The following is a 23550-nucleotide window of genomic DNA, read 5'->3' on the forward strand; positions in this document are numbered from 1 at the left end:
TGGAGGCCATGACTGCTTTGCTCTGTGGGTTGGCCCCAGGAGGGTGAAGAGCGGCCAGTCACTGCTGAGAGGCCTTCGTGCATTTGCGACAAGAAGTGAGGAACAGCGGAGGTGGAGACAGCTGTGTGTCAGAATGCAAGCTTCCATTTACTGAGCACTGCCACGTGCCAGGCAGCACGCTGAGTGTGTCACATGTATTAGTCCTTTTTTTCCTCCCAACACCCCCCTGAAGCAGGTGCAGGTGAGGAAACTGAGGTACAGAGAAGTTAAGCTACTCCCCAGGGAGTAAGGGCAGAGCTGGGATTCAAACCCAGAGCCTGGGTGTGCCGGGGGACAGGCCAGAGGCCTGGCTCCTGCCTCAGGCGAGAGCAGCAAGGGCGTCTTCAAGGGCAGGACTTGCCTCGGGAGGTGGGGCCCTGGGGAAGAGGGGCTGGGCTGCCTTGGAGTGGAACCCAAGGGCAGCACTGCCACGACCCTGATGGAGGGTCCACTTGTCATCCCAGGTGTGGGAGAACGGGGGACAGCAGGGCCAGGGTGGGCTGGAGCCTGGAGCTGGCATCACACTGGGAGGTCTGGGTGAGCTGAGCCTGTCAGCTATGGCAGGATGGTTAAGTGACAGACAAAAGGGCACAGAGACCACCCTGGAAGCAGGTCTCAGGTGCCCCAAACAGGCCCTGTTCAGCCTCAGAAATCTCCCTGGTAGCAGCTGACTTGTCCCAGTGGAGACTCACGTGAAAGATGCTGCCTTTCATTCCCCGAGGCACGAGCCTCTGTCTTGGGCAAGGAGTGGAGAGGCCCAAACAGGGCCTGTGACGTGGGCCGGGGGCTTCCATCTCCACGTCTGTGCTTCACCGCCACAGTAAAGCAGAGCTGTGCTGGAGAGGCCTGTACTGGCTTGTGAGAGCTGCTGGCTCAATTTCAAGAACGTTGCAAGCCAATGGACAGCAAATGGGAATTTTGAAATTAGCTAAGGTAGGAGTATTTACACCACGGAAATTGGCAAACACTGATCAGGCATTTGTTTTTCTTGGAAAGCTGGGGGTTAAACATTTACCAGCACCCAAGGGATTACAAGACAAAATCTCCCCCAACTCGCTAAAGCCATAGTACATAGTTGTATATTTCAGGTGTGAGTCCTTCCAGTTCTTCCACGTGAGCTGCCACCACAGCGTGGCAACTGGCAGACAAGTGGTGTGTTTCTGCGGCTGGGAACTGAACCCAGGGTGCCAGAGTGGAATGTGCTGAAATTTAACCACCAGGCCACTGGGGCTGGCTCAAGACAAAATCTTAACACCTACAAAAATCTGCCCATCTCTCAATCGGCCGCACCAATCGAGGGGCAATTGCCTGTCTCTTCCGTACAGAAGCCATCACCATCCCAAACAGCAGTTATATTCCAATGTCATTTCTGGAGCTGAAAGCACGATCTGTTTCTGGCAGCAGAATGATTTTTGGTCTAATTAAGCCCGACTTGGACTAATGTTGTGAGCCTGCATTCTCTGATCAGACAGACACCAACGGCTGGCAGCTGAGTTGCGTGCAGGGTGGCCTGGGAAGCTGCCTGGAATGTTAAACGCTGTGGATCTCCCACAGTCTCTGTGTCTCGGGGTGTCCTGGAAAGAGGCCAGGTCTGGCCATCAGGGAGCAGGGAGCAGGCCCAGCTCTTCCTCTCACTCAGGGCGCCCAAAGGTGGGTCACCCAGCCTCCCCAGGTGACAGCTTTCTGACACAGATAAGAGGTTGGGCCAGCTGGTTTCTGAGGTCTTTTGGGCTCTGCTGCCAACGAAGCTGAAACTTCCAAATCAAGCAGAGCCCGGCCTAATTGGGGGGACCCTGACTCAGCAGAAGGGGCTCCTTTGGACTCTCACCAGCCAGCCGCCTAGAGCTTCGCAGGATCCCGACAAGCGAGGCGACTGCCAGTGACCTTGACCAGAGGTGGCAGAGCATGGCCAGCCCCAAATCCCCAGGGACCCTCCCTGTGCTGAGCTCCCTGCCCCTTGCTGCCTGCCCCTAGTACTTAACTTCTCGGGGTGAGGGCTTGGCTGGAGAGGCGCTGTGCCATTCCCAGGCCTGGCTCAGATGCTTCTCACCTCCCCATCTGCCACCAAAGGCAGCTGCTCCCAGGAAGCAGGGAGTGACAGTGTGTCAGGGGGCGTTGCTGCGGCTGTCAGCGAGGCGATGCCTATGAGGAGGGCTGCGAGACGGACCTCCTTCCCCCCCTCCCTTGGGGCAGTGGAGCTGACTGCAGCGACACACCTGGAGAGAGGGGGTGTGACGGAGACACGGGTGACACATAACTGACTGCAGCCGCCTGACGCGTGCACACAGAGGCCGGTGGTTTCAGTCTGAGAGGTCAGGGGGTGCAGGGACAGTGCGGCCAGGAGAAGGTGGGGCCATGGGGTGGGGGTGAGCTGTAGGGGGCAGGCAGAACAAGATCTTGGGGCAGAATTTCTGAATCTTAGCTTCCTGGAGGCAGCAGAAGGAGCTGGTCTAGGTCCCGGGTCTTGGCGGTCACACTGACCCAGGTTCTAATCCTGTTTCTAAAGCCACATGGACCTGTGTCACCTTGGCCTAATGAACCCCTATCTGGGGCTCACTTTCTTTACCCATAAAATGATGCAGTGCTGTCATAGGATTCTAAGAGATTCTAATGTATTCTGCCTTAGGTCCATCACAGGCAAGCACTCAGTGAATTGTGGCTATTGTTATCATGACTGTCATGCAGTTACACACACACCCAGGGTGAACCCCGACAGAGCTGCCCACTCCCAGCAGGGCCCCACAGAGTCCCGGTCCTGGGCCTTTCCCTCCCTGACCACCGCTAGAGTCTCACCTTGGCCTCGGCCCGGCCTCTGCTTCTGGCATTCACCACGGAAGACCTGGCTGAGCCTGGGTCCATGCTCACTGTAGGACATGCCTGGCCCTTTTCGGGCCTCCCTGGGGCAGAAGCTTGGTCTCATGGGTCTGTGGGCTGGCTTGAGTGAGCCAGGTGACTCCTCTCTGAGGGAAGGGCCTCACAGGCAGAAGGATGGGCCCTGATGGGGGCACCCACAGAACCTGGTGCTCGCCCACCTTCCCATGTGGCCTGGCCCAGGGCTGGGGACATGGGGACAGCATGGACCCTGCACTGTCTCTCAGATGCACTGCTGACGGCCCTGGTCCCCTGAGTCCAGGGCCTGTGAGCGACTGGGTTTTATTCCTTTTCCTTGGTCAAGCCCCAAGCAAGGGCTGGGGTCTGTGATTTCAGCCCGTGATTAAGTGAGCACTGCATGTGAGGGGCTGGACCAGCCCTAAGCACAGCCAAGATGGGCTCCCAGCCTAGGTCCACCAGTCTCTCTGTTCAAGTGGCTTCCTGGCTGGGTGTGGTGCCTCCTCGTAGGCAACCTCATGGGGTTGGCTCCATCTCCTGCCTTGGAACAATGAAGCCCTCTCAGGCTGTCAGATGTGCCCATTAGCCAGCAGGGGCTCTGTGGCCATAGTTCCCCCAGGATGACTCGAGGTGGGGCCCCAGCACATTTATGGATCAGATCACCCCATATGACAGAGGAATGTGGGCTCCCTGACCACCTGTGTCCTGCTACCCATCCTCCGACTTTAACTTGCATCAGGGGGCCTGAGCTGGGGACTCCCCACAGGAGCCTCCTGAACCCCCCTCCCTCCAGCAGAGAAACGGAGAGCACGGAGAGGGCAAAACGAGACCCATGGGAGCTAATTTCTTTAGAACTCATGGCATTTTTGTGAGAACTTTGTCTCCAAATTAAGAAATCTTTTAGCAATTCAGGATCAACAAACCTTTCTGCTCTGGATTTCCTTCTCAATCCTCCAAGCTAACCTCAAGGAGAATTCTCAAGTCTTGCGTCCCCAGGGTAACCCTTCCTGGGCACGCCAGAGACTCTGATGCCTTCTCCCCAAGCTAAGGATGGTTTAAACTGTGTCTCCAGAGAGCAAACCTCTCCCTCTTCAGGAGGGAGGAGGGAAGAGGCAGGGGGCAGGAGGGATGGAGGGGAGGAGGGGCTGTTGGGAGAGCTCATCCATTCTGAGGTCTTTACCAATTCTGAGGCTCGTGCTTGTGGGGCACAGGCAGGGCTAGGGCACAGCTGTGGGAGAGTCTGGGAGCAGCCCCAGGAAGTGGGGACCCAGGCCTGCCCTCAGGAAGCCTGTCTTCTGGATGGGAATAAACACCATTTACGCCCATCCAACAAATACGGCCCAGGTCTAGGCATGTGAACTACAGCAGCAAACACAACAGATAATGTCCCTGCTCTTACAGAGCTTCTGTTACAGGCTTTTAATTAATACTGGCCCTGATATTGGTTCCCCTACATTGAACCCAGCATACATGGGGTTAAAATGGAAAGCCCTCATCCCCTTTCCCTGCTTCTTTAGTTACACTCATGTGTAACTATCTGTTCCTTTAACTTTTGACTCCCTGAGCTTTACAACCAGACAGAAGTTGCAAATTGTTCAAGCCCGGGTGGGCTCATGCTGGGCTCCCACTAAAGCTGTGGCTGATTGCAGTCCTTGAGGTTTTATTACAGGGACACTGATGTCCAGAGAATATCAAGAAGCTGAAGCTTCCCGGGCCCCGAGTCCTTGGCTCCTGGCACCAGAATCCACCATCCACCACTGCGGCAGACAACCAAGAATATCCACATGCAGATTCCCTTATCTCACCATCCCTGCTTTCTGCAAGCAGCCTCACGAGGCCAAATGCAGGCTGGTGGGAAAGTTCCAATGCAAAGTCACAGGCTCCCCGTCCCTACAAGCAGCAAACCTTTAAAACCCTTTACCCACTTCTTAAGAGGGACCCAGCGGTTCTTAAGGAACTAGCCTGCTGTGTGGCCCCTTTGCCTGGCAAAGAAAATAAAAGCTGATTTTCTTCCTTTTCACCCAAAACTGTTCTCATTATTTGGATTGGCATTGAGTTCACAGATCAAACTTTTGGTAACACTTCCTTCTAAAGGATGAGGGTGGGGGCAGGAAGATAGACAGTAGATAAAGGACAGAGTTGACGTTGCAACAACGTGGATGACTCCCAAGCAGTTTTGCTGAGTGATAGAAACCTTGCCCAAGAGCACATGCTGTTTGATGCCTTTTTCTTTTTTTTAAAGATTGGCACCTGAGCTAACATCTGTTGCCAATCTTCCTTTTTTTTCCCTTCTTCTTCTTCTCCCTGAAGCCCCCCAGCACCTAGTTGTATATTCTAGTTGTAGGTCCTTCTGGCTCTGCTATGAGGGATGCCTCCTCAGCATGGCCTAATGAGTGGTGCCATGTCCATGCCCAGGATCGGAACTGGCGAAACCCTGGGCTGCCGAAGCAGAGTGAACTTAACCACTCGGCCACGGGGCCAGCCCCTGTATGATTCCATTTACATGAAGTTCTAGAACAGGACAACTAAGCCATGGTGGACAAGTCAGAACCTGGTAACGTCTAGGTCCTGGGGGCAGGGACTGACTGGGAAGGGGCATGCGGGAACACTCTGGGTGACAGTAACATTCGAAATCTGATGTAGGCTTGGACTGTTGGTGCATGCATTGATCAAAACTCATCAGCTAGTACACTTACATCTGTGCATTCAATTGTTGCATTGTGTGTAAATTTTGCCTCAAAGCAAAAAAAGAACTGTATGTAAATATTGAACTCTGGTTAATGACACGCATGCTGAAGTACCTGGGGGAGGTGTATTGTTGTCTGCAATTTAGTTTGAAATGCATGAAAAGTAAGTAAGATGGATTGCTGGATAGATGGACATAGAAGACGTGAAACAATATAGTAAAATATTAATGGTAGAGCCTGGGTGGTAGGTATAAGGGTGCTTGTAAAATTCTCTCAACTTTTCTGTATACCGTAAACATTTCACAATAAAATGTTGCAGGGGAAGAACAGAGTGGTTTGCCAGAGAGTGAGGGAATGTTAGATGGGGTGTCAGCAGGCTCTCATCGAGGAGCTGACAGTTGAGCTGAGATCTTAGCATCAACCATGGAAGACCCAGGTCGGCCTCCAGACAGCAGGAAGAGCAGGTGCAAAGGCCTTGAGGCCGGAAAGCTTGGCTCGTTTAAGGAGCAGGAAGAAGCCAGCATGGCTGGCGAGTGCCGAGGGGGTGGAAGAGCAAGGTGAGGTGGCACAGTCCCGCGGAGGTCCAGGTAAGGGTCTGGCTGTTATTTTAAGTGCAGACTTAATGAATTGACTAAAGCATGAGAGTGACATGATATGATTTGGGACTTAAGTGGCCCATTCTGTCTACTTTGTGGAGAATGGATCGCAAGTGAAGGAGAGACTTGTGCTGATGTGGGAGAGAGCCATGGTTTGGACTTGGTAGAAGCAAAAGAGAGCGAGAGAAACATATGGGTTCAGGACATATTTTTGATGGGGAAGGAGGGGAGTGAGGGAAAGAGAGGAATCAAGAATGGTTGGCTTGAGCCTCTGGGTGGATGGCAGTGTGTGTACTGCAACAGGAAGACGGGAGGAGCTGGGCTCATGGAGGAAATGGAGAGTTTTGCTTTGGCCAAGAGGAGTTTGAGGTGCTGATTCAGCATTCAGGAGGGGACACTGAGTGGACAGCTGGATACAAAAGTCTGACCGCTTAGCGGCCAGGTCAGGTACAGGTACAATGTGGGAGTCGTTAACACAAAACTGGCATGTGAAGCCCTGGAACTGGAGGAGGGGACAAGGAGACAGTGTAGGCAGAGAAGGGAAGGCCTAGGAAGCCCAGGGATGCTCCAGCATCTAGGAGTTGAAGAAAAGGGGAGGGTCTGCAAAGAACAGGCAGCGAGAGAGAGAGCCAGGAGAAGAGAGCATTCCAGGGGGGAGTGGCCAACCTCGGCAAGTGCTGCTGGGAGGTCAGGAAAGACGAGGATGGCAATGATGCGAGCTTCGGATTTCATAATCCAAAGGTGAGCTTGAGACAGCTCGACGTGGCTTGAAGGAGAAGGAAAGCTGGAGGAGTAGAGTGAGGAAAGAATGGGAGGTGGGCAAGGGACGATGACAACCAGACACATAGCTGAAAAAGGACAGGGGAAAGCCCCCAGGAAGTCCTGTCCATTTGGGGGGTGGTGGTGGGGATGGTGAGAAGTCTCCTTCGGGCTTCCCAGAGCCCTTTACTAGCAGGATAGCAGAAGAACCGAGAGGGGAGGAGCAAGGAGCAGCGATGCCTGTGCTCACCTGTGTCCACCTGTGCTCACCTGTGTTCACCTGTGTACACCCATCTAACTAAAACCACCTGCCATGAGTCGAGCGTGGGGTATGTCTCACATGGAAACACCTGTGTCCTGCAGCCCTTGAAATATGGACAGTGGTAAAAGGAGCTGTGAGGCCATGTCGTGGACCAGAGTCTATAACACCCCCAAGCAGACCAACTTTATTCCCAGGGTGCCGCTGGGGGCCTGAGTGAGCGGCTGAGGTTCACACACACGAAGCTTGTCACCAAAGACTCCCATTTCTCATTTCACTCTATCAAATTACATCTGAATTTCACTCGTGGCCCTTTGAGTTCTTTCAGAGGCAAAATCGAAAGTGTTTCCTTGAGGCAAACTTCTGTCTTTTGCTTTGGAAACCACACTTTCCCCTTTGCTCCAAAGAAGATTAGGATGTTAAGGACAGAATGTCAGCTGAAGATTACATGGAAAGGATAATTAAACAAAAGCCCCACATTATAAGCCACCTAGAAGGGAAATTAAGCAGCTTTTTCCTTCTCTTCGTCTTTGAAGGGGGTTCTGTCGAAGGGCAGCAGGAATTGTCTGGCTCAATAAATAAAGATAGTAACCAAACTGCATCACCCATTGTTCTGCCTTTATATGAAAAGCAATTGCTTAGCCAAGCTGACAATGCACACTGTGGAGGCATAAACCCCTCTGCAGACGGAAGGATTAAGAGACCTACGAGTTCTGGATAATAAGACTAATTAATAATTTCCATCTCTAAGGAACTGCCGCTCTGGCAGCCTCATTCTTCTGCTGTCTTGCAGTCTGGCCTGAGCAGCCCTGTCCTCTAAGGGCTGAAGGACAGAGGAGGGTTTGCAGGACAGGCCAGGATAGATGGCGGTCAGTCACAGTGGGGCAGGCGGCTGAGGGGGCACCAGGGGCAGTGGCCTGCAGCAGACGAATGGCTAGAGTGTGGAGGTTTTGTCTCACTAACCATGCAGCAACACTGCGGAGGAAGTTAGCAAACAGGGTTGGTTACCACACAGTCGCATCTGATAGACCGAGCATTTTGCCGTATGGAAAGTAGTCTGGATGGGACCTTCTCAGGGGACCCCCCACCCCAACTACACCCACCCAGCCAATCCTCTGGAGCAAAAGCCCCTGGAAATAGTCATAGCACGGTGATGACCACAGCCACCACTGCCTTGGGGCTGTCGTGTGCCAAGTGTGACACTAAGACCTTTGTGGGCATTAGCTCCATTCATCCTCCCAGTGACCTCAGGAGGGAGGCATTTTATGCTTATTTTACAGACAAAGAAAGAAGATTCAAAGAGGTTAATTCTCCTGGCCGGTCACGTGGCTAGTAAAAGATGGAGGTGATTACAAACCGTGGGCCTGGAAGGACCGCAGGCCCAGGTGGTCCCAGTGGGAAGCTTTTCCAGTTGCTTCAAGGTTTCCCACACACTCAGCACCCCCTCGTCCACAGGCGGGGGCAGAGGGCCCCACCTCCCCGGAGGGCTGGCAGCACAGGCAGCTGCTATTTGCAAGGTGGAGGTCAAACAGCTGAGACCCCATCATGCGAGACTGAGTTGCTTTCCCTGGAAGGTGGCAGCTGAAAAAGCCAACTGCTGCTCCTGCCTGGATGTCTCCTTGTCCCCAGAGGAGGGCATCAGGAGGAAGGAATCTTCTGGAAAACACCCAGTGACTTTCCTTAGAGAGGATAATAGCCGCTGTTGGGGGACAGCCATATTTTTCTGGAGGCTTTAGGTGGGTACGGCAGAGGCCTTGGCATCGTAAATTGCAATCAAGCAAAGATGTCTAAGAAGGAAATAATATCGGCTCTGCCGTGCAGCCTTGGCAAAGATCCTGAAATCTTAATGGAATTGAGCAATTTTTTGCATAGCACCGTAAATTCCTAGTGTCTACCTTATCTTCTCATCACGTTATTCAAGGCACATTAAATGAAGAAAGAAGTGGAGGCTGCTAGTCAGAATAAAACCGGAACAAGGAGGCAGCTGGAGAATGATCCCTCTGACACTGCGATTCATTCTCCCGCTCTCTTTCCCAACACTTGCGCCTCCCCCGCTGCAAAGGCCTTCACCGCTCACTGGTTGTCTGCTTGTGTTCCCCTAAGAAAAAGCCTTCCAGGGGCTTGTAGCACGGGGCTTGGTCTAGTTACCCTGCCCCAGAGCCGCCTCCTCTTCGCCATGGTCTCTCCCACCAGAGGGCCTCCTTTGACCTGGAAAGCCGCCACCCCCCGCACCTGGCGCCCTCCCCTCACTTTTCCTTCAGTGCTGTACTCCCTGGAGCCTGTCCTGTTGCCCCACAGCCCCTCACTCTTCTTCCAGACCTGTCCATCTCCATAATTAGCTGACGACACAACCATGTGCTGGAAGCTCGTCTTTCCAGCTCGACTGTAAGTGCCGTGAGGTCAGAACTGGTGTCTGGGCCAGTCATCCCTCATGCATGTCAAGGCCTGCTGGCCAGCTGACCGGCCAACCTAAAGCATGTTCCCTGAGTGCTCCAGCCTCCTTTCCACCTGGTAATAACAAAGGACTGGCCTCTCAGGGCATGCAAAGTGCTTCGAAGTACCCGGGGCACGGAAGCCCTCGACTACCATGGCTATGTTACTATTACTACTAACAATAATAACAAAGGGCAAGGCCACTGTCCATCTGAAGAAGCTTTCACAGCAGCATCGAACGTGCAGCCTTTGGTGGTCTAGCCCCATATCTCCTGCTCTATTCTGGGCCCAAGCAGAGACGCTGCGGGAGGGCCTCGCCTCACGCTCCCTCCAAGCCACTTGACTGGCACTGGGGCCTGGTACACCTGTCCTGAAGGCTTCTTCCCAGACAGCCCTGGGCCTGGTCTGTACAACTGGGGACCGTGGAGCTGGGACCCCACACAGCCTTGTTAGTCCTACCTGTCGCTGTGCACAGTGGCCCACACCTGCTGCACGTCAGAAAGGGCATGGGAGAACAGCCTCACCCCACACCGTTCTTCCATCCTTGAGCTCACCTCCTCCTCCAGGAAGCCTCCCCTGACCACCCAGCCCACTCTTTTTCCCCTCCTCCCGATTTATCACATGGCTTCAGGTGCCACCTCCAGGCACGTAAGTTCAGGGTCAGAAATGACTTTGATGCCACAGGGTCCTCCACCTGCCACTCCACACAGGAGTCCTCCCCAAACGCTTGGGACCTGCCCAGCCACTCCCACCTTTGTGCTGCCCAGTCCCTGGTGGAGTGGAGAGTGCTCATGGCCAGGTAGGGTGTGACAGCCAAGGGTGCAGAGTAAAGAGACCCAGCATCAGACTCTCTTGTCCTTCTTGGCATCGGGACCTGATCCCTATGAGTTTAGCACATCTAGGATCTGTGAGCTGCTTTTCCTTCTCATCTCTGCTTGCTGCTGTACCGTGCCCCTCAGGCCTGGACACTGCGGCCTGGGAGCTCTTGAGGATGGGCACCATGTCTGTTTAAAGGACGGGGATTGTGTCTGTTTAAAGGGCCTGGACTCAGCCCTGCCTGCCCTCGTCTTTGGGGTTCCCTTATTCTCCCAGACCCTCGGTTTCTTCTTCTGTGAAGATCAAGGTGAATTCGCCCAGCTCTGACTCCCTCCCAGGGCAGCTGTGAGAACAAAGGATGCCGGACTTAGAGTCCCCAACAAGTGCCGAGGGCCACCCAGTGCCAGGGCTGTGGTGTCTTTGAGCCACGCACATTGTCAGGAAGACCCTTTGTCCCAGCCCAGCCCACAGACGGCATCTGCCACGTCCTCTGCTCTTTGTGGCTGAGGGTACGACACAAGGATTGGGCTGAGCTCCCGGCTTTCACAACATGGTGTCTGCAGGATGGTGCAAAGAGAGTCTGGCTGGCCTAGGGCCCCTCTCCCTCCCTGCCGACCCGGAGCGGGGCCAGGGACTCCCCTGGCACCAACTCGCTTCCCTTCCTTGAACCACATGGGTCAAAATGCCCCCTTTGAGACAGAGAGTCAGCCTGACGGCAACGCCTCCTGTTGCTCTAAGCCCATCGAAGCCTCATTTCGAGGTGAGCCCTGCGGAATGTCATGGTCTGGGTAACGCATGGTGCTGTTCAAGGGCCCACATACAGAGCGTGCTCCTTGATGCTTTATTTCCCAGCCACTTCTATTTCACCCCAGTGAAACATAAAAACGGTTACTGAGCAAGAAGCCTTGAGTATTTTTTATGAAGCTATAATACCTTCCATTAAAAAAAAAAAGATGAAAGAAAGAGAGAGAGAGGGAAAAGAAGGAAGGCTGGAAGGAAGGCAGGCAGGAAGGACTCTCTTCTGCTGGACTGTCCCCAGTGTCTCGGGGATGGCCCGCTGGTGGAGTCCAGCTCTCTCTGAGTGGAGACACGCCCACCATGAAGATGAGCCTGAGGACCAAGGGAAAGTGTGGATGCACTCGTCTGGCCACCCCACTGGGGCTTTCTATCCCTTCCATGGCCTAGCCCACCTGCAGGACAACCCTGAGGGCTACAGGGCATGGTCCCAGGTGAGGCTGCGCTCCCAGACAGAGTGAGGTGGATGGTGGGGAAGGCACTTGGTTTGCAAAAGAGCTGATCATTCCCCAAACAGATTTCAAGCCTTTGGGGAGGCAAGGAACGTTTCTAGCTTTCATGACATGGTGGCATGACAGTGCCACCACTGCTCCTCAAACACGTCTCCCTCTGCATCCAGCTGCAGAGGATGGGAGTGTGACAGGAGGAGAGACATCCTGGCCAGCTTGTCCTGACCAGCTCCTGCTTTGGGATATGCTGGCTCCTGTCCATCTGAACCTCACTGTGAGAGATGAAGGGGAGATGTGACATGGGGGGGTCACGTCAGCTTTCTCCGGGACGTCGGGACGCCAGCCTATAGGTCCACCTGGCACTGATGGCTTTGAGCTATCATCTGCTGAGTGGTTGCCATGGGCCAGGAGCTGGGCTATACTGTCACATGCACTATGTTTCGTTTATATTAATTCTCACAACAGACCTGTGCAGTTGATGCTATTACTATCCCCGTTTTACTGATGAGGAGACTGAGACTCAGGGAAATTGGATGCACTGCCCAGAGTCAGATAGCTAATGGGTGCTCCCCTGGGTGACTGTGACCCCACGATTTTAAGGGGCTACAATAAACATCATCTCAAACAGAGGGCCAGCGAGTACTCATTGTCCCACTCAGTGCCCCAGGGGCTGCCCCCCAGGGCAGCCTTCTGGGCAATGTGCAGAAACAGTGGCTGGTGTCCTACGACCCCCCCATAATGCCTCCACCTGACTTGGCTGCACCCTGATTTGCCACTTCAGGAAGCAATGAGGTCTGAAGATCCTTCTTACGGATCCAGAGCTAGTCTGCTCAGAGAGCCCATCATGTTCCACAGACAGGTCTGGCATTGATGGAGAGAAATATACACTGAGGTCCCATCAGCAGTGGTGCTGGGACACATCCCAGACCCACTGGGGGTGCCACAGTCCAAGGGCTGGGTGAAGTGGCCCATCAGCTCACAGTCTGCTCCCTCCCCTGCTGATGGGGATGCCTGGGACTCGGTTGCCCTCAGAGACCTGAAGGACTTGTTCACAAGTGGGAGGCCCCTGAAGGAGGCAGGACTCCCTTGGGACCTGCTGGGGACGAGGCCTGCATCTGAAGGTGCAGAAGCTGAAACTGATCTGTTCGCTGCTTAGTCGCCAGAACGTGGGAACAGGTGGCTCCTGTGGGGCCCTGTCTGAGAAGCTCCAGAGCCCTGGGTCAGCCTGGGGAGCCCACCGGCCACCGCCTCTCCTCAGCGGCTGCCATCTTAGCCCCTCCTCCTGGCAAGAGAAATGCTCTCCTCACAGGAGCCCTCCTCTGGGGTCCCCGTGGAGTCCTGCTATTTCTGCCTCCAGAAGGTCTGCTCTCAGGATAAGGATGGGCAGGAAGTTGGCCACACTGAGGATGGAATGCCAGCTGTGGGTCTGCAACCCAACAAAGGGATTTAGGGCTTCAGCTCAACTCCCAGGCCTTGCCCGGCAGGTGGGAAATGCGGTTCTCATGGGCCCTTGCCAGGGGAACCTGGAGCTCCGCCCGAGCAAGAACAGGGGTTTCCCTCCTTCCCTAGAAGGCAGTGAGTCCTGCGGCTGAGGCCTCCCTCCACTCCTGGGTGGGCGGCTTTTTGGGGACCAGTGCAGCCTGGAGTGAGCCCCTTTGGTGAGCTGGCACCCCTCCCACTGCCCTGCACTCCTCCGGGCAGCTCCATGCCGCTCTGTGCTGTGCTGCTTGGTGGAGACAGCACCTGTGTGCCCACCACTTCTGGGGGAGGTGGGGCTGGTAGAGCTCAGGTCAGGCGGGGGCAGAGAGCAGAGAGCATGGGGCACAGGACCAGCAGCTACCTCCTCTCTGGCTGCACAACCTGGGACCAGGTGCTCAAAGCTGGCTGTCTCCCGCCCCTCCCCTATAAGAAGGGGTGATGATGGGGCCCTGGGGAGGCACCTTCTGCTGACTAGTGGGACCGTGGGACTCTTGGAGCCTCAACTTCTCCCAGGTGAAACAGGGCCTGTGGCGAGGGTCCAGCGTACTCTGGCTGAGAGTTAGTGCCCATGGCGGCAGGCTGTGTGGTCACAGCTTCCGATGCTCAGGGTCGTCAGGACAGAGCAAGAACCCAGCTCCTCCTGGGAACCCAAACATGCACCATTCTCCAGTGATTCAGGAGCCCCCAGCCCCTGGGTCCCCCAAAGCCTCAGTGTCCCTGTGTTTGCAGAGCGGTACTCACAAACCCACAAGCCTTGGTGTGTGCTGCCAGGCGGGGCTGGGAAGGAGTTCCCTGCTGCCTCCGCCCCAGAGAGCTGGTCTCAGCAGCCAAACAGCCCGGAACAGCCGTGGCAGGCACACAGGGACACACCCCCTGCTTCACTCGAGCACAGAAAACATTCATTAAGCATTTTAGAGGACAAGGGCAAAAAGAAAAACACTCATTAGAAGCAGAAATAGTTTCCAAATGAGCCATACAGAATCTGCTGGGAAGTCTGGCCTGAAATGGGGGCCTGTTCTCAGGGGAGCGGGTGGGGGAGAAGCGTTCAAAAGGATGGAATGTGGGGGCCTGAGAAGGGGACGCAGGAGGAGGCAGTGAGGCTCTGAGCTGAAGCACTAGAAAGCCCCAGACAGGAGAGGCCACGGTTGGCAGGGATGGAGGCCCAGGTTGTCTGGCTCAGCCGTGGAGGAGGGGCTACACCTCCTCCGGCCCCCAGCAAGGCTCAGGGCCCAGGCGGCTACAGAGGTAACCACGTTCAGGCGAAGAAGTCAGGGACAAGAAGTTGGAAGGCCTGATCCCAGCCTGGCTCTGCTGCTGACCACCTAGGTGACGCTGGTCTGGGCCTGCCACCCCTGGGCCTCAGCGTCTATCTAGGAAATGCAGCAGCTGAGTTCTGTGGAGCCTAACTGCCCTGTGAACCATGACACATGAGCCCCCAGTGGTGCTGAGGATGTGACAAGAGGAGGTATGTGAGCTGGCCAGCAGCCATAGCTTCTCAAGATCTCACAGCCAATCCCCCAAAGGCCCTGCCCTGGCTGGAGAAGTGGCCTGAGGTCAAGTCCTCTGGGCCCAGAGCAGCCTGGGGCCTTGAGATGCTGTCCTGGGCAGGTGACCTCACGTGGTGCCACTGGTTGTGAGAATAACATTATGCACCGTGGGCTACACGGGCTTCAGTACACACCACTTCGGGGGAAGGCTCTGGTTCCTTGTCTCCCTGCTCACATCCTAATAAAATATTTATTAGCAATGGAGAGAGAGAGCGAGGGAGCACCCTCTCCTGAAAGCTAGGTCACTTGGAAACTCTAAGTGCCGAGTCAGCTCCTGTCCCCCTCCTCCCTGACCCTCTGCTTCTGGCAGGGGCGGCCGACCTTCATGCCCCAGGTCTGATGTGCTCCCTCATTCCCCTTCCTGGGGTGGTAGGCAGTCTGCAGCAGCACTCGGGCCTCAGGGAGCGCTGGCCGCTCCCTATCTGGCTGAGGCTCTGTGGGGGAGACAGAGGGATTCACGTCCCTCCCACGGGCAGCTTACAGCCTGGAGAGGAAACCCAGGCCTGGTGGGTAGAGGTCCCTGCTGTGCTCAGTGGCCTTGGGATAAGCAGTATCTGTCTGTGGATCTCAGGGGCAGCAGTGAGCTTGCAGCTGGCTGCCGGCAGGAAAGGCCACTGAGCTGGGACTGCAGTGGGCGGAGCGGTGGGGCTGCTCTTTGAAGAAACTCTCCTTTATCCAAAAGCCCTCCTCCCTCCCTCCCACAAGCCCCCTTCCTTTCAGGAGGGCTCCCTGTGTCCCAGCCAGCCCCGCTCTTCAGAGCAGAGTTGGCACCCTGAGCTGCCTCCTTTCTCAGCTGTCCTCGCGGTCACTGCCCTGACACCTTCACTCCCCACCTAATGCTTTTTTTTTGGTAATTGGTGTCAGAGACAAACTTAGGCCAACATGCGTGTGTGCCAGTGTCTCACGGCTTCTTTCCTATTTAACATCAGAGAAATTAAATCTGGCCACGCCATCATTATCCTGGCGTTGTAATTAGCACCGGAACAAATTGCCCTGAGCGGCGCCGGCTGCTGCTCCCTCTCAGGTTCTGCACAGGACGCACGCCACGCTGACTGCTCTGGCCTTCGCCCCTCACCCTCCTACTGCCCAGCACCGACAGTGGAGCAGGAGCCCCACACCTGTGTGCATTTCCTCCTTGTCACCTGCTCACAGAAACAAGAGAGATACTCAAGGACACAGAAGAGAGGGGATGGAGTGACAATTCTCCCGGATGGGGAGAGAAAATGAAGAGGACCAGATCAGCCCAGAAGAAACCAGATCCCGTGATACTGGCCTTTAGAGAGACTCAGACTCCCCCTCCAGCTGGAAGGTGACAAACCCAGATGCACAGGAATCCCCCCACGTGTGTCTCCAGCATGCAGCGGCCAGCATGGAAGCACCAGGAAGAGAGAGCTGGTCAGAGGGGCAGGATCCCTCCCACTTCTCACCTGGCCCCAGAAATCAGCAGGAGCAGCCGAATCCAAGAAGGACTTGGCTCAAGGGGCCTGAGTGAGTGGGATCCAGTTTGGAGAGCGATGAGCTCAGACCCCATGGCTGCCTGATGGTGTCTGATGCCAGGAAAGTAAATTTAGTGGAATTAAAAAGCCACAAGAGCGTAATGGAATGAGAGGAGGGAGGCAGAGTCGTGGGTGCGGGAGAGCAGGCCTGGAGGCAAGGGAGCATCCTTGAAGAGCAGACAGCTGGGGCTGCTGGAGAGGCTAGCTGGCAGGAAGCTGGCTTCTGGCTCCAACAGGAGGGCAGTGGCCCGGCCAGGTAGAGAGAGCATGCAGAAGAGGTGTTCTGGTGGGGTATGGAAACTAGAAAGGAAAAAAGCCAAAATGGGACCCAGGGGTTGGGAGGCCCAGGAAGGAATTTTCAAGAGCTGCAGGCTGCTCAGGGTGTGCAACCAGGGTGTGACCCTGGGCACACAGGACATGCTCTAACTCCACGAGACCTCTGCTCTCAAGGTGGAGCCCCACACTCCACTCCTGCAGCCAGGGAGAAGAGAAAACACTTTGCCACATGGCGAAATGCCTTTGGTCCATTCTTACTAACAAGACAGGGAAAGTATCACCCCAGGACCATGCTGAAGGTCCCTTTCACAAGGATGCAGGGTGGGGCAATTAGAAAACCAGCTGCGGCCACGCCAACCTCCAAGGGAGACAGACCCCGGGAAACTGACAACAGGCAAGGTGTCAGCGAAGCAGTGTCTTTGCAAATCAGCACATCCTTGGACAGCCTCAGGCGTCATCTGCTAATGAACTTGCTGAACCATAGACAATTATTTCTGGGAACTGAGGGAGAACGGAAAAGCTTGGAGGCGGGGGCCGGACAGAGCTGATGGACGGAGGGCCTTGTCTAGGCAGAGCTTTAGTGTCCACACCAAGGTGGCTCCTGGCCCTATGGACACCTTCCAGGCCACCTTCCCTGGGACCAGTGGCCTCTCTGTGCTCCATGTCATGTGTGGCTCTCTTTCCTCTAAACACATGCCGTGAACATTGAGGGGCTTGCTTTCACATCCGTAGGGCCCATCCCAACCACACCCCCAGGTCAGAGAGATCCCCAAACCACCGGGGCCCAGGCCAACTTAAACAACTATGGATGCAGAAAGTGGGACCCACAGTGGGAAAGGCCAGAGGCAGCAATGCCTGGGTAGAGGCAGCAGGAAGAAGTTGGGGTGATGGCACTGAGCCCACAGGGGTGGGATCTATGGAGAACAGCTGCAAATCAGACAAGCTTTGAAAAGGACCCAGGTCCAGCCTGACTGGATGCATCCCTCAGACCTTCCCACTCACACAGTAACACCTTCTGCTAGGCAAGATGACCAGCAATGACCACCAATTGGCAAGAGGCTGGGTGGCCTCAGCACTGACCCTGGCCTTACTCAGTGAGGCTGTGCACAAACAACATGGACAGAGATCTGGGAGCTAGGTCACCCTTGGAACAATGGCAACTGGGTGGATCCTCCACCCCTTTCTCCATCCCCCTCCACAGCAGCCATCACAAATCAATTACAGAGCTCCTTCCCGCCGAGCCAGTGGCTCCTCTCCCAACAACTGTCCCAATCAATTCAACTGTAACTAGCGTGCCTCCGGAAGCAGACTTTCCACAATGCCAACAACTGACCCAACCACAAGAGAAAATGAATGTGTGGCTGTCAGCCAGCAGGCATCTCACAGTCAGGGGCAGGTTGCTCAGCCTTCTTTCTGTCCTCATCAAAAGGAAACTGAGGCACTCTGGAAACACCTGACAGGGCTTTATTCTCATGGGACAGGCGAGGACTACGCCGCACCAGGTCATCTCCCCTTCCTGGCACCTGACATTGCATCAGGCCAGCCGCACAGCTGGTCTCAGTGCCACACACCAATGTCCCTAGGAAAGCTCATCGGGGCACCTCAGCCCAAAGCCGCCGCACGCAGGAGCCCCACCCCACTCAGCTCCCTCCACGGACCCTTCCCCAGCACCAGAGACGGAAGAAGAATCCAGTCCCAGCCACCTACCTGAAGGAGCCAGTAGCACCTCCGGTGGAAGGTGGGGATGATGGAGGAATGGACATAGCAGCCGTACAAGCACTAGGGAGAGAGGAAAAACGAGAATTCAGTTGGAAAGAGGGAAGGGAGGGAGGAAGACGGCGCAACAGAGAAGGAGCAAGAAAGGGCCACAGACAGTGCCACCGCCCCGGGGAGACTGGCTCCTGGACCAAGACTAAGGTCTGGGGCGGTATCTAAGAAGCACAGTTGGGAGAAGCCAGTGGGCAGACACGAAGGACAGCTGGGGTGCTTGCCCTTGTGGGGGCCTGGGGGTCCGTAAGAACCCAGGAGAGCCAGGCACCAGGGGAGTGCACATATGAGTACATTCACCCATAATGTTAGGGGCTGGGAGTTCCCTGGAGTTCATTCACAGAGCCTAGGTCAAGACCCCTTGGGGTACAGGGATCGACTGAAGGTTACAGAATTGATTCAAACACACTCACACTCCGGACCTTCCCTGGCCAAGGAGAATCCTGCCAGGAGAGGTGGCCCTGGCTGGTGGGAGGTTCAAGACTGGTGGGGCTGGGAGGGGCAGCACCTGCTAGGACTGACCTCCAGAGGCCTTTGTGTGCATCTCCACTTTCTGGGGTTTATTTACAGTTTGTTTATTCATATATTTATTTGTTCTAAGTATAAAACTGCATCTTTTACAGATAGATTTGATTTTAGAAAACAGCCAGAGCCAGGTTGGAGACTAAAGTGGGTATAAGGAATAAGGGGGTGGGAATTCAAGGTCGGGGACGGTGTGTGGGTGGGCTGTGAGGAGGGACACTTGGATCCAGGCGGGTGGAGTTGACCGGTGGGTGGGACAAGTCAGGGTCGGCATGTTGTGGATCTGGGGCGCTGCGTGTACACAGAGCACTGGGCACTGTGGGGCTGGCTTGCTGGCAGAGGTGGAGAAAGGGGGCTAATGAGAAGAGCAGTCAATCAGGTCCCTCTCGAAATCGAATTCTGAGAGTCTGAGTGGAGGGAGGATTTTGCCTCTTCTTTTGTAGTTTCCAATTCCGAATTGGAACGCTGTCCTTCCATCTCCTTCAGAGTTCCCCTGGCTTCCCAAAGCACACGCTCCAGAAGTGGTGGGGCAGAAAGAGAAGGAAGCACCAGCAGAGCCTCAGAGGGCAAAGGATGGGCGAGGGCTTCTGCTGCCCTCTCATTGCTCATTTTCATCTCACCATAGTCCCCCCACCCCAGCCCCAGCTCTGCAGAGAGAAACGGCCAGCAGCTCTGCATTTAAAGCTTTCATTGGATACTTTTTACACCCCCAAAAAGACAAAGTGCAATTTGGTTCAACTAGCAGCCCATTTGAGCCCTGCCTGTCTGATTAGCAGAGTTGAAAGAGAAATCATTTTGGACTATGGGATTCTGGCTGCAAGAAAATCAGATTTCCAATATGTTAGAACTTTTACAGATTGCTGTCAGCTGGGACTTAAGCCCTGTACAAACCAAACAAACAAAGCGGAAATTAATTTAAACGATTCCCCTGCAATTCTTGCCCACGAAATGTATTTATTATTAAGAAGGCAATATTCTTTCCTGACTTTTCTGGTTTTCAATACACTGTGTGTTTCTTAATTTAATTTTTATTTTTGATAACTCGCTCCTTCCTGTTGAAGGAGATTCACGTTGGGACAATTTCTGTAAGTGTTTGGTTGCAATGAATGAGCAACCCACCTACAATCGGCTGGAATTTGCATGTTCTCATGGGCGGCCTCCTTACTTTTACTCAGGCAATGAGCCAAATGGAGGGAGACACAAATTGTTGAGAGAAGTCTCTCCCGTCCCTTTGAATTAAAGGCTTCACGTTGGCTCCTTCCCACTGTTATTCCCCTTGAGAGTTTGCAAAGACTTCCCCTCTTCACCTGTCTCTTTCTCTTTCCACTGCTTTTTCTTGAACTTGAAAAGAACATGGTTGATTTGCAACACCATTTCCCCCTTGATTCACTGCCGACGGGTTTGGGCTGGGCTGCAGCCTCCCTGAACCACATACTAAGGCATCCGGGAGAATTTCCTGAACACCTACTGTGTGTCCCTCTGTGGGAGTGCACAAGAAGAGAGCATGGCCTGCTCCCCCCTGAGCCATCCCAGCACCCCTCTGTCTGGCAACCTTGCCTGCCCAGAACCATCCAATAAGCAGAGTAATGTTTAAAAGAAAAACCGCCCTTTCTACATCAAGGCTCATGCATTTTAATCAGAGGAGCCCTCAGGGCCTCACTCAGAACTAGTTACTCTATTTTTAGACGTTACTCTAACTGCCCTGGTGATCCCACGTCTCTGGTCTCTGCAGGTGAGAAGGAGGATCTTAGGAAGATAAGAGAGAGGCAGGCACACCTTGAGGCAGACCCTCGACGAGAGGCAGCCATGTCAGTGGCATCAGGGAGAAAGGGAGAGCTCCCTAGGGAGCCCCAGGGACTCAAGAAGCCCAAGGGCATTGCAGCCCTCCCTGTGCAGCACACAGGGTCACCCCCAGGGCTCACTTGCCCACCATATTCCCTGGACCAGGAGCTCCTGGAGGGCAGGGAGCCACCTAAGACCTTTTAAATGAAGATGGCCAACAATCCTCCCACCGTAGAAGCCCCAGGACACGGGTCTCTGCAGCCTTGCACAGGAGAGGACTGAAGACGGTAAATATGTAACTTTCACTGTGGTGCTCTGAAGGCTTAGCACTCGGTAACACATACTAGAAAACCATCCTGAAAAATGTCTCTCCATCTAGTGCTCAAAGGGTTAAGCCTCAGTTTCAAGGAAAACTGCCTGGTGTTGAGTAGCTGATTTACAGTCCTTGTGGGGAAAGAGGCTTCTGGTAATCCGCTAATCCGCTCTTGGTGAGCTGGAGTCAGCAAGGAGGGGCTTCTGGAGAGATGGATCCTGCAGGGTGGGAGAACTGCCACTCACCAGCTGGGAGGGTCTTTGTCCCTCTGGGCTGTAAAATGGGCACCGTCCTCCTCCTGTCTCCTGGGTGGCTGTGAGGGCCGATGCCTGTGAAGGGATGCCTGGACAGTCCCTGAACCTGGCGCACGTGCAGTCATGTCAGTCATCGTCACTGGAGCTGGTGGGAGGGGCGCAGTGAGACAGAGCGGGCTGGGCTTGAGGAACTGTAAGGACATTAGGATTGATTGGAGTGTAAAATGCACAGGGACATGGTGAGGGGCAAGGTGGAGGAGACAGAGTGGGTCAGATCACAAAAGGCCATGGGGGGCACAGCAAGGAGTTTGGCTTTACCCAGGGATGGCAAGGAGCAAAGGAACATCATGATCAGATTGCATCTTGGAAGCTCACGGTGGCAGCAGTGTGGCCAGGGAACAGAGCTGAGGACGGCTGGGGGCCCTGGGGCCAGTCCCGTGAGTCCAGGAGGCACGCCGGGACTGAGTGATGACAGGAGCAGAGGGCACAGAGAAGCAGCCATATTTGCCAGGTGTAAGGATGACACTCAGCTTTCTGGCTGCACAGACAGGTGGGTACACAGTGGTCCCCTTCACTGGGACAGGAAACCCTGGGGGTGCAGCAGGCTGGTGGGGAAGAGGCTGATTTCAGACTTCTACTTGGTGGACTTTGAGGAGCTTGTAAGACATCCAAGTGGAAGCACAGAATGCAGTGAGTTGCTGAGATCTGCTGCTAGGTCTGGGTGGAAAGAAGCCATCTGGGGATCGGGGCGCCATCAGCATAGAGATGGAGCTGGAAGCCAAAGGAGAGGCCGGAGTCGGCATCCACTTAGGCTGGTTGCAGTGCAGAGCCGAGCCCTCCAGGTGGACAGAGCAGGTGAGGTGAGAACTTGCCCACACTCACAGCGTGTGACAGGCCAGCCTCACAGTGTGCCCCCGCCGGCGCCCTCTCCTCTTTCATTCACCACACAACCCCAAACCGCCCCTGTGGCCCTGATCCCAGGCTCTCTGGCTGGTTCCCTTTGTCATCCTCGTCCTCACTTCGCAGCTTTTCTGCAGGTTTCCAGCCAGGCTGACAACGTCATCACCAAGCCAATGGGGGATTAATTGCACACTATTTCACGAGGCAACGGCAGTGTATCAAATCCATTCCCTTTATCCACTAATCAAAAAAGCAATCAAGTTTGTCTGCAGCGATCTGAGTTGGACAAACTCCTGGTGTTTTTTGATCAGGCTTGGGGCTCCCCTGGGGCTCCTGGGGTTGAGCTTTCCATTTGGGAGCCGTGATGTGGTTGGAGGGAGAGTCACATCCCAGGGCTGGTGCATACAGCTTGTGTGTGCCTGTGTGAGCATGTGCTGCGTGAGCGCGTGTCGGGGTTGGGGGGATGCAGGAAAGCATGACAAGAGTCCCTTGCTTGTGTGTGTACACAGAGAAAGAAAAGAGGAACCAACTAGCTATTTATAGGAACCTCAGGAGAACTTCACCCTGCAGATGAAAGCAACCTGCAAATTAGTTATATTTGGGGAATTAAGGCCTGACAGCTTCCCTTTAACGTGACAGCTGAGGAAGGAAGAATTTTTTCTTAAATACTCAAAATTGCTTTTATGACACTAAGGGGCTTTTTTTTTTTCTTTCTTAAATTGAAAGGAAAGATAAAATTACAGGAGAAACCAATAGTAAACAAGAGCTCCCTTCAGTTAAAAATAAACCCTTCCCACAATCAAAGGGACGTTTCTGAAGGGCGCATTGGCTGCAAATCTCATCAAACGGATTTCTCCCCAACAGACTCAGCAGCCAAGGGGTCCCGTGGGCCAGAGGGTTCATCAGGGCTCAACACCCGGGGCTCCAGCGGCCAAAGAAAAGCACCTCGGGTGGTGAGCAAGGCTTCATTGGTTAGGACATTGGGTGCTTTCCCTCTCTGTGCGGCTCTCAATGGTTTCACGTGACCAGCGGATTCTCTCTTTCTCTGTCTCCCTCAGGCACAAGCTCAGCCTTCCTGCCTCCTGTCATCCCTTCCACTCGGTTTCTGCTCTAGAAAATGGGTGACTCATTGTCCTCTGGGAAGACCTGGTGCTTCCCACTTCCACACTTTTCCTCCTCCTGCCCGTCCTGTGCAAACCACTCCCAGCCCAAGTCCACCTCAGGTCCTCTCTCCTCTGGGAAGTCTCTCCTGACCTGGTCAGTGTGGAAGGATCCCTTGAAATGACCCATCGGGGTCATGGGACAGCCAGGGGGTGTGGATTCTGCCTCGGGTTTTATATACATGGTCACTGTCATTTAACTTTTCATGTCCGATGTCTTGCCTCACCCATCCCTGGAGCTGGCAGACTTTCTGCAAAGGGCCAGAGAGGAAATATTTTCAGCCTTGTGAGTCAGATGGTCTCCGTTGTAATTGCTTAGTTCTGCCTTGATAGGGCAAGCAGCCTTAGAGGAAAGGTAATGAATGTGCCTGTGTGCCCCAAAATTTTATTTG

The 23550-nt window shown here is 54.5% G+C and overlaps 1 protein-coding gene across 42 annotated transcripts in view; it reads right to left on the bottom strand.

Annotated features, from left to right (window-relative positions):
* Positions 1–23550, bottom strand: part of CAMTA1 (calmodulin binding transcription activator 1) — an 853189-nt gene that overhangs the window by 238056 nt on the left and 591583 nt on the right. For 40 of the 42 annotated variants that reach the window (XM_070610968.1, XM_070610967.1, XM_070610964.1 and 37 more), the window contains one exon: positions 18168–18239. The exons of the other annotated variants lie outside the window; for them this stretch is intronic. In XM_070610968.1, coding sequence (XP_070467069.1) covers positions 18168–18239 — 72 coding nt within the window. The remainder of the gene's footprint in view (positions 1–18167; positions 18240–23550) is intronic. 42 annotated transcript variants of the gene reach the window in all.

The sequence above is a fragment of the Equus przewalskii genome, chromosome 2, assembly GCF_037783145.1.
Source record: "Equus przewalskii isolate Varuska chromosome 2, EquPr2, whole genome shotgun sequence".
NCBI classification, from domain to species: Eukaryota; Metazoa; Chordata; class Mammalia; order Perissodactyla; family Equidae; genus Equus; species Equus przewalskii.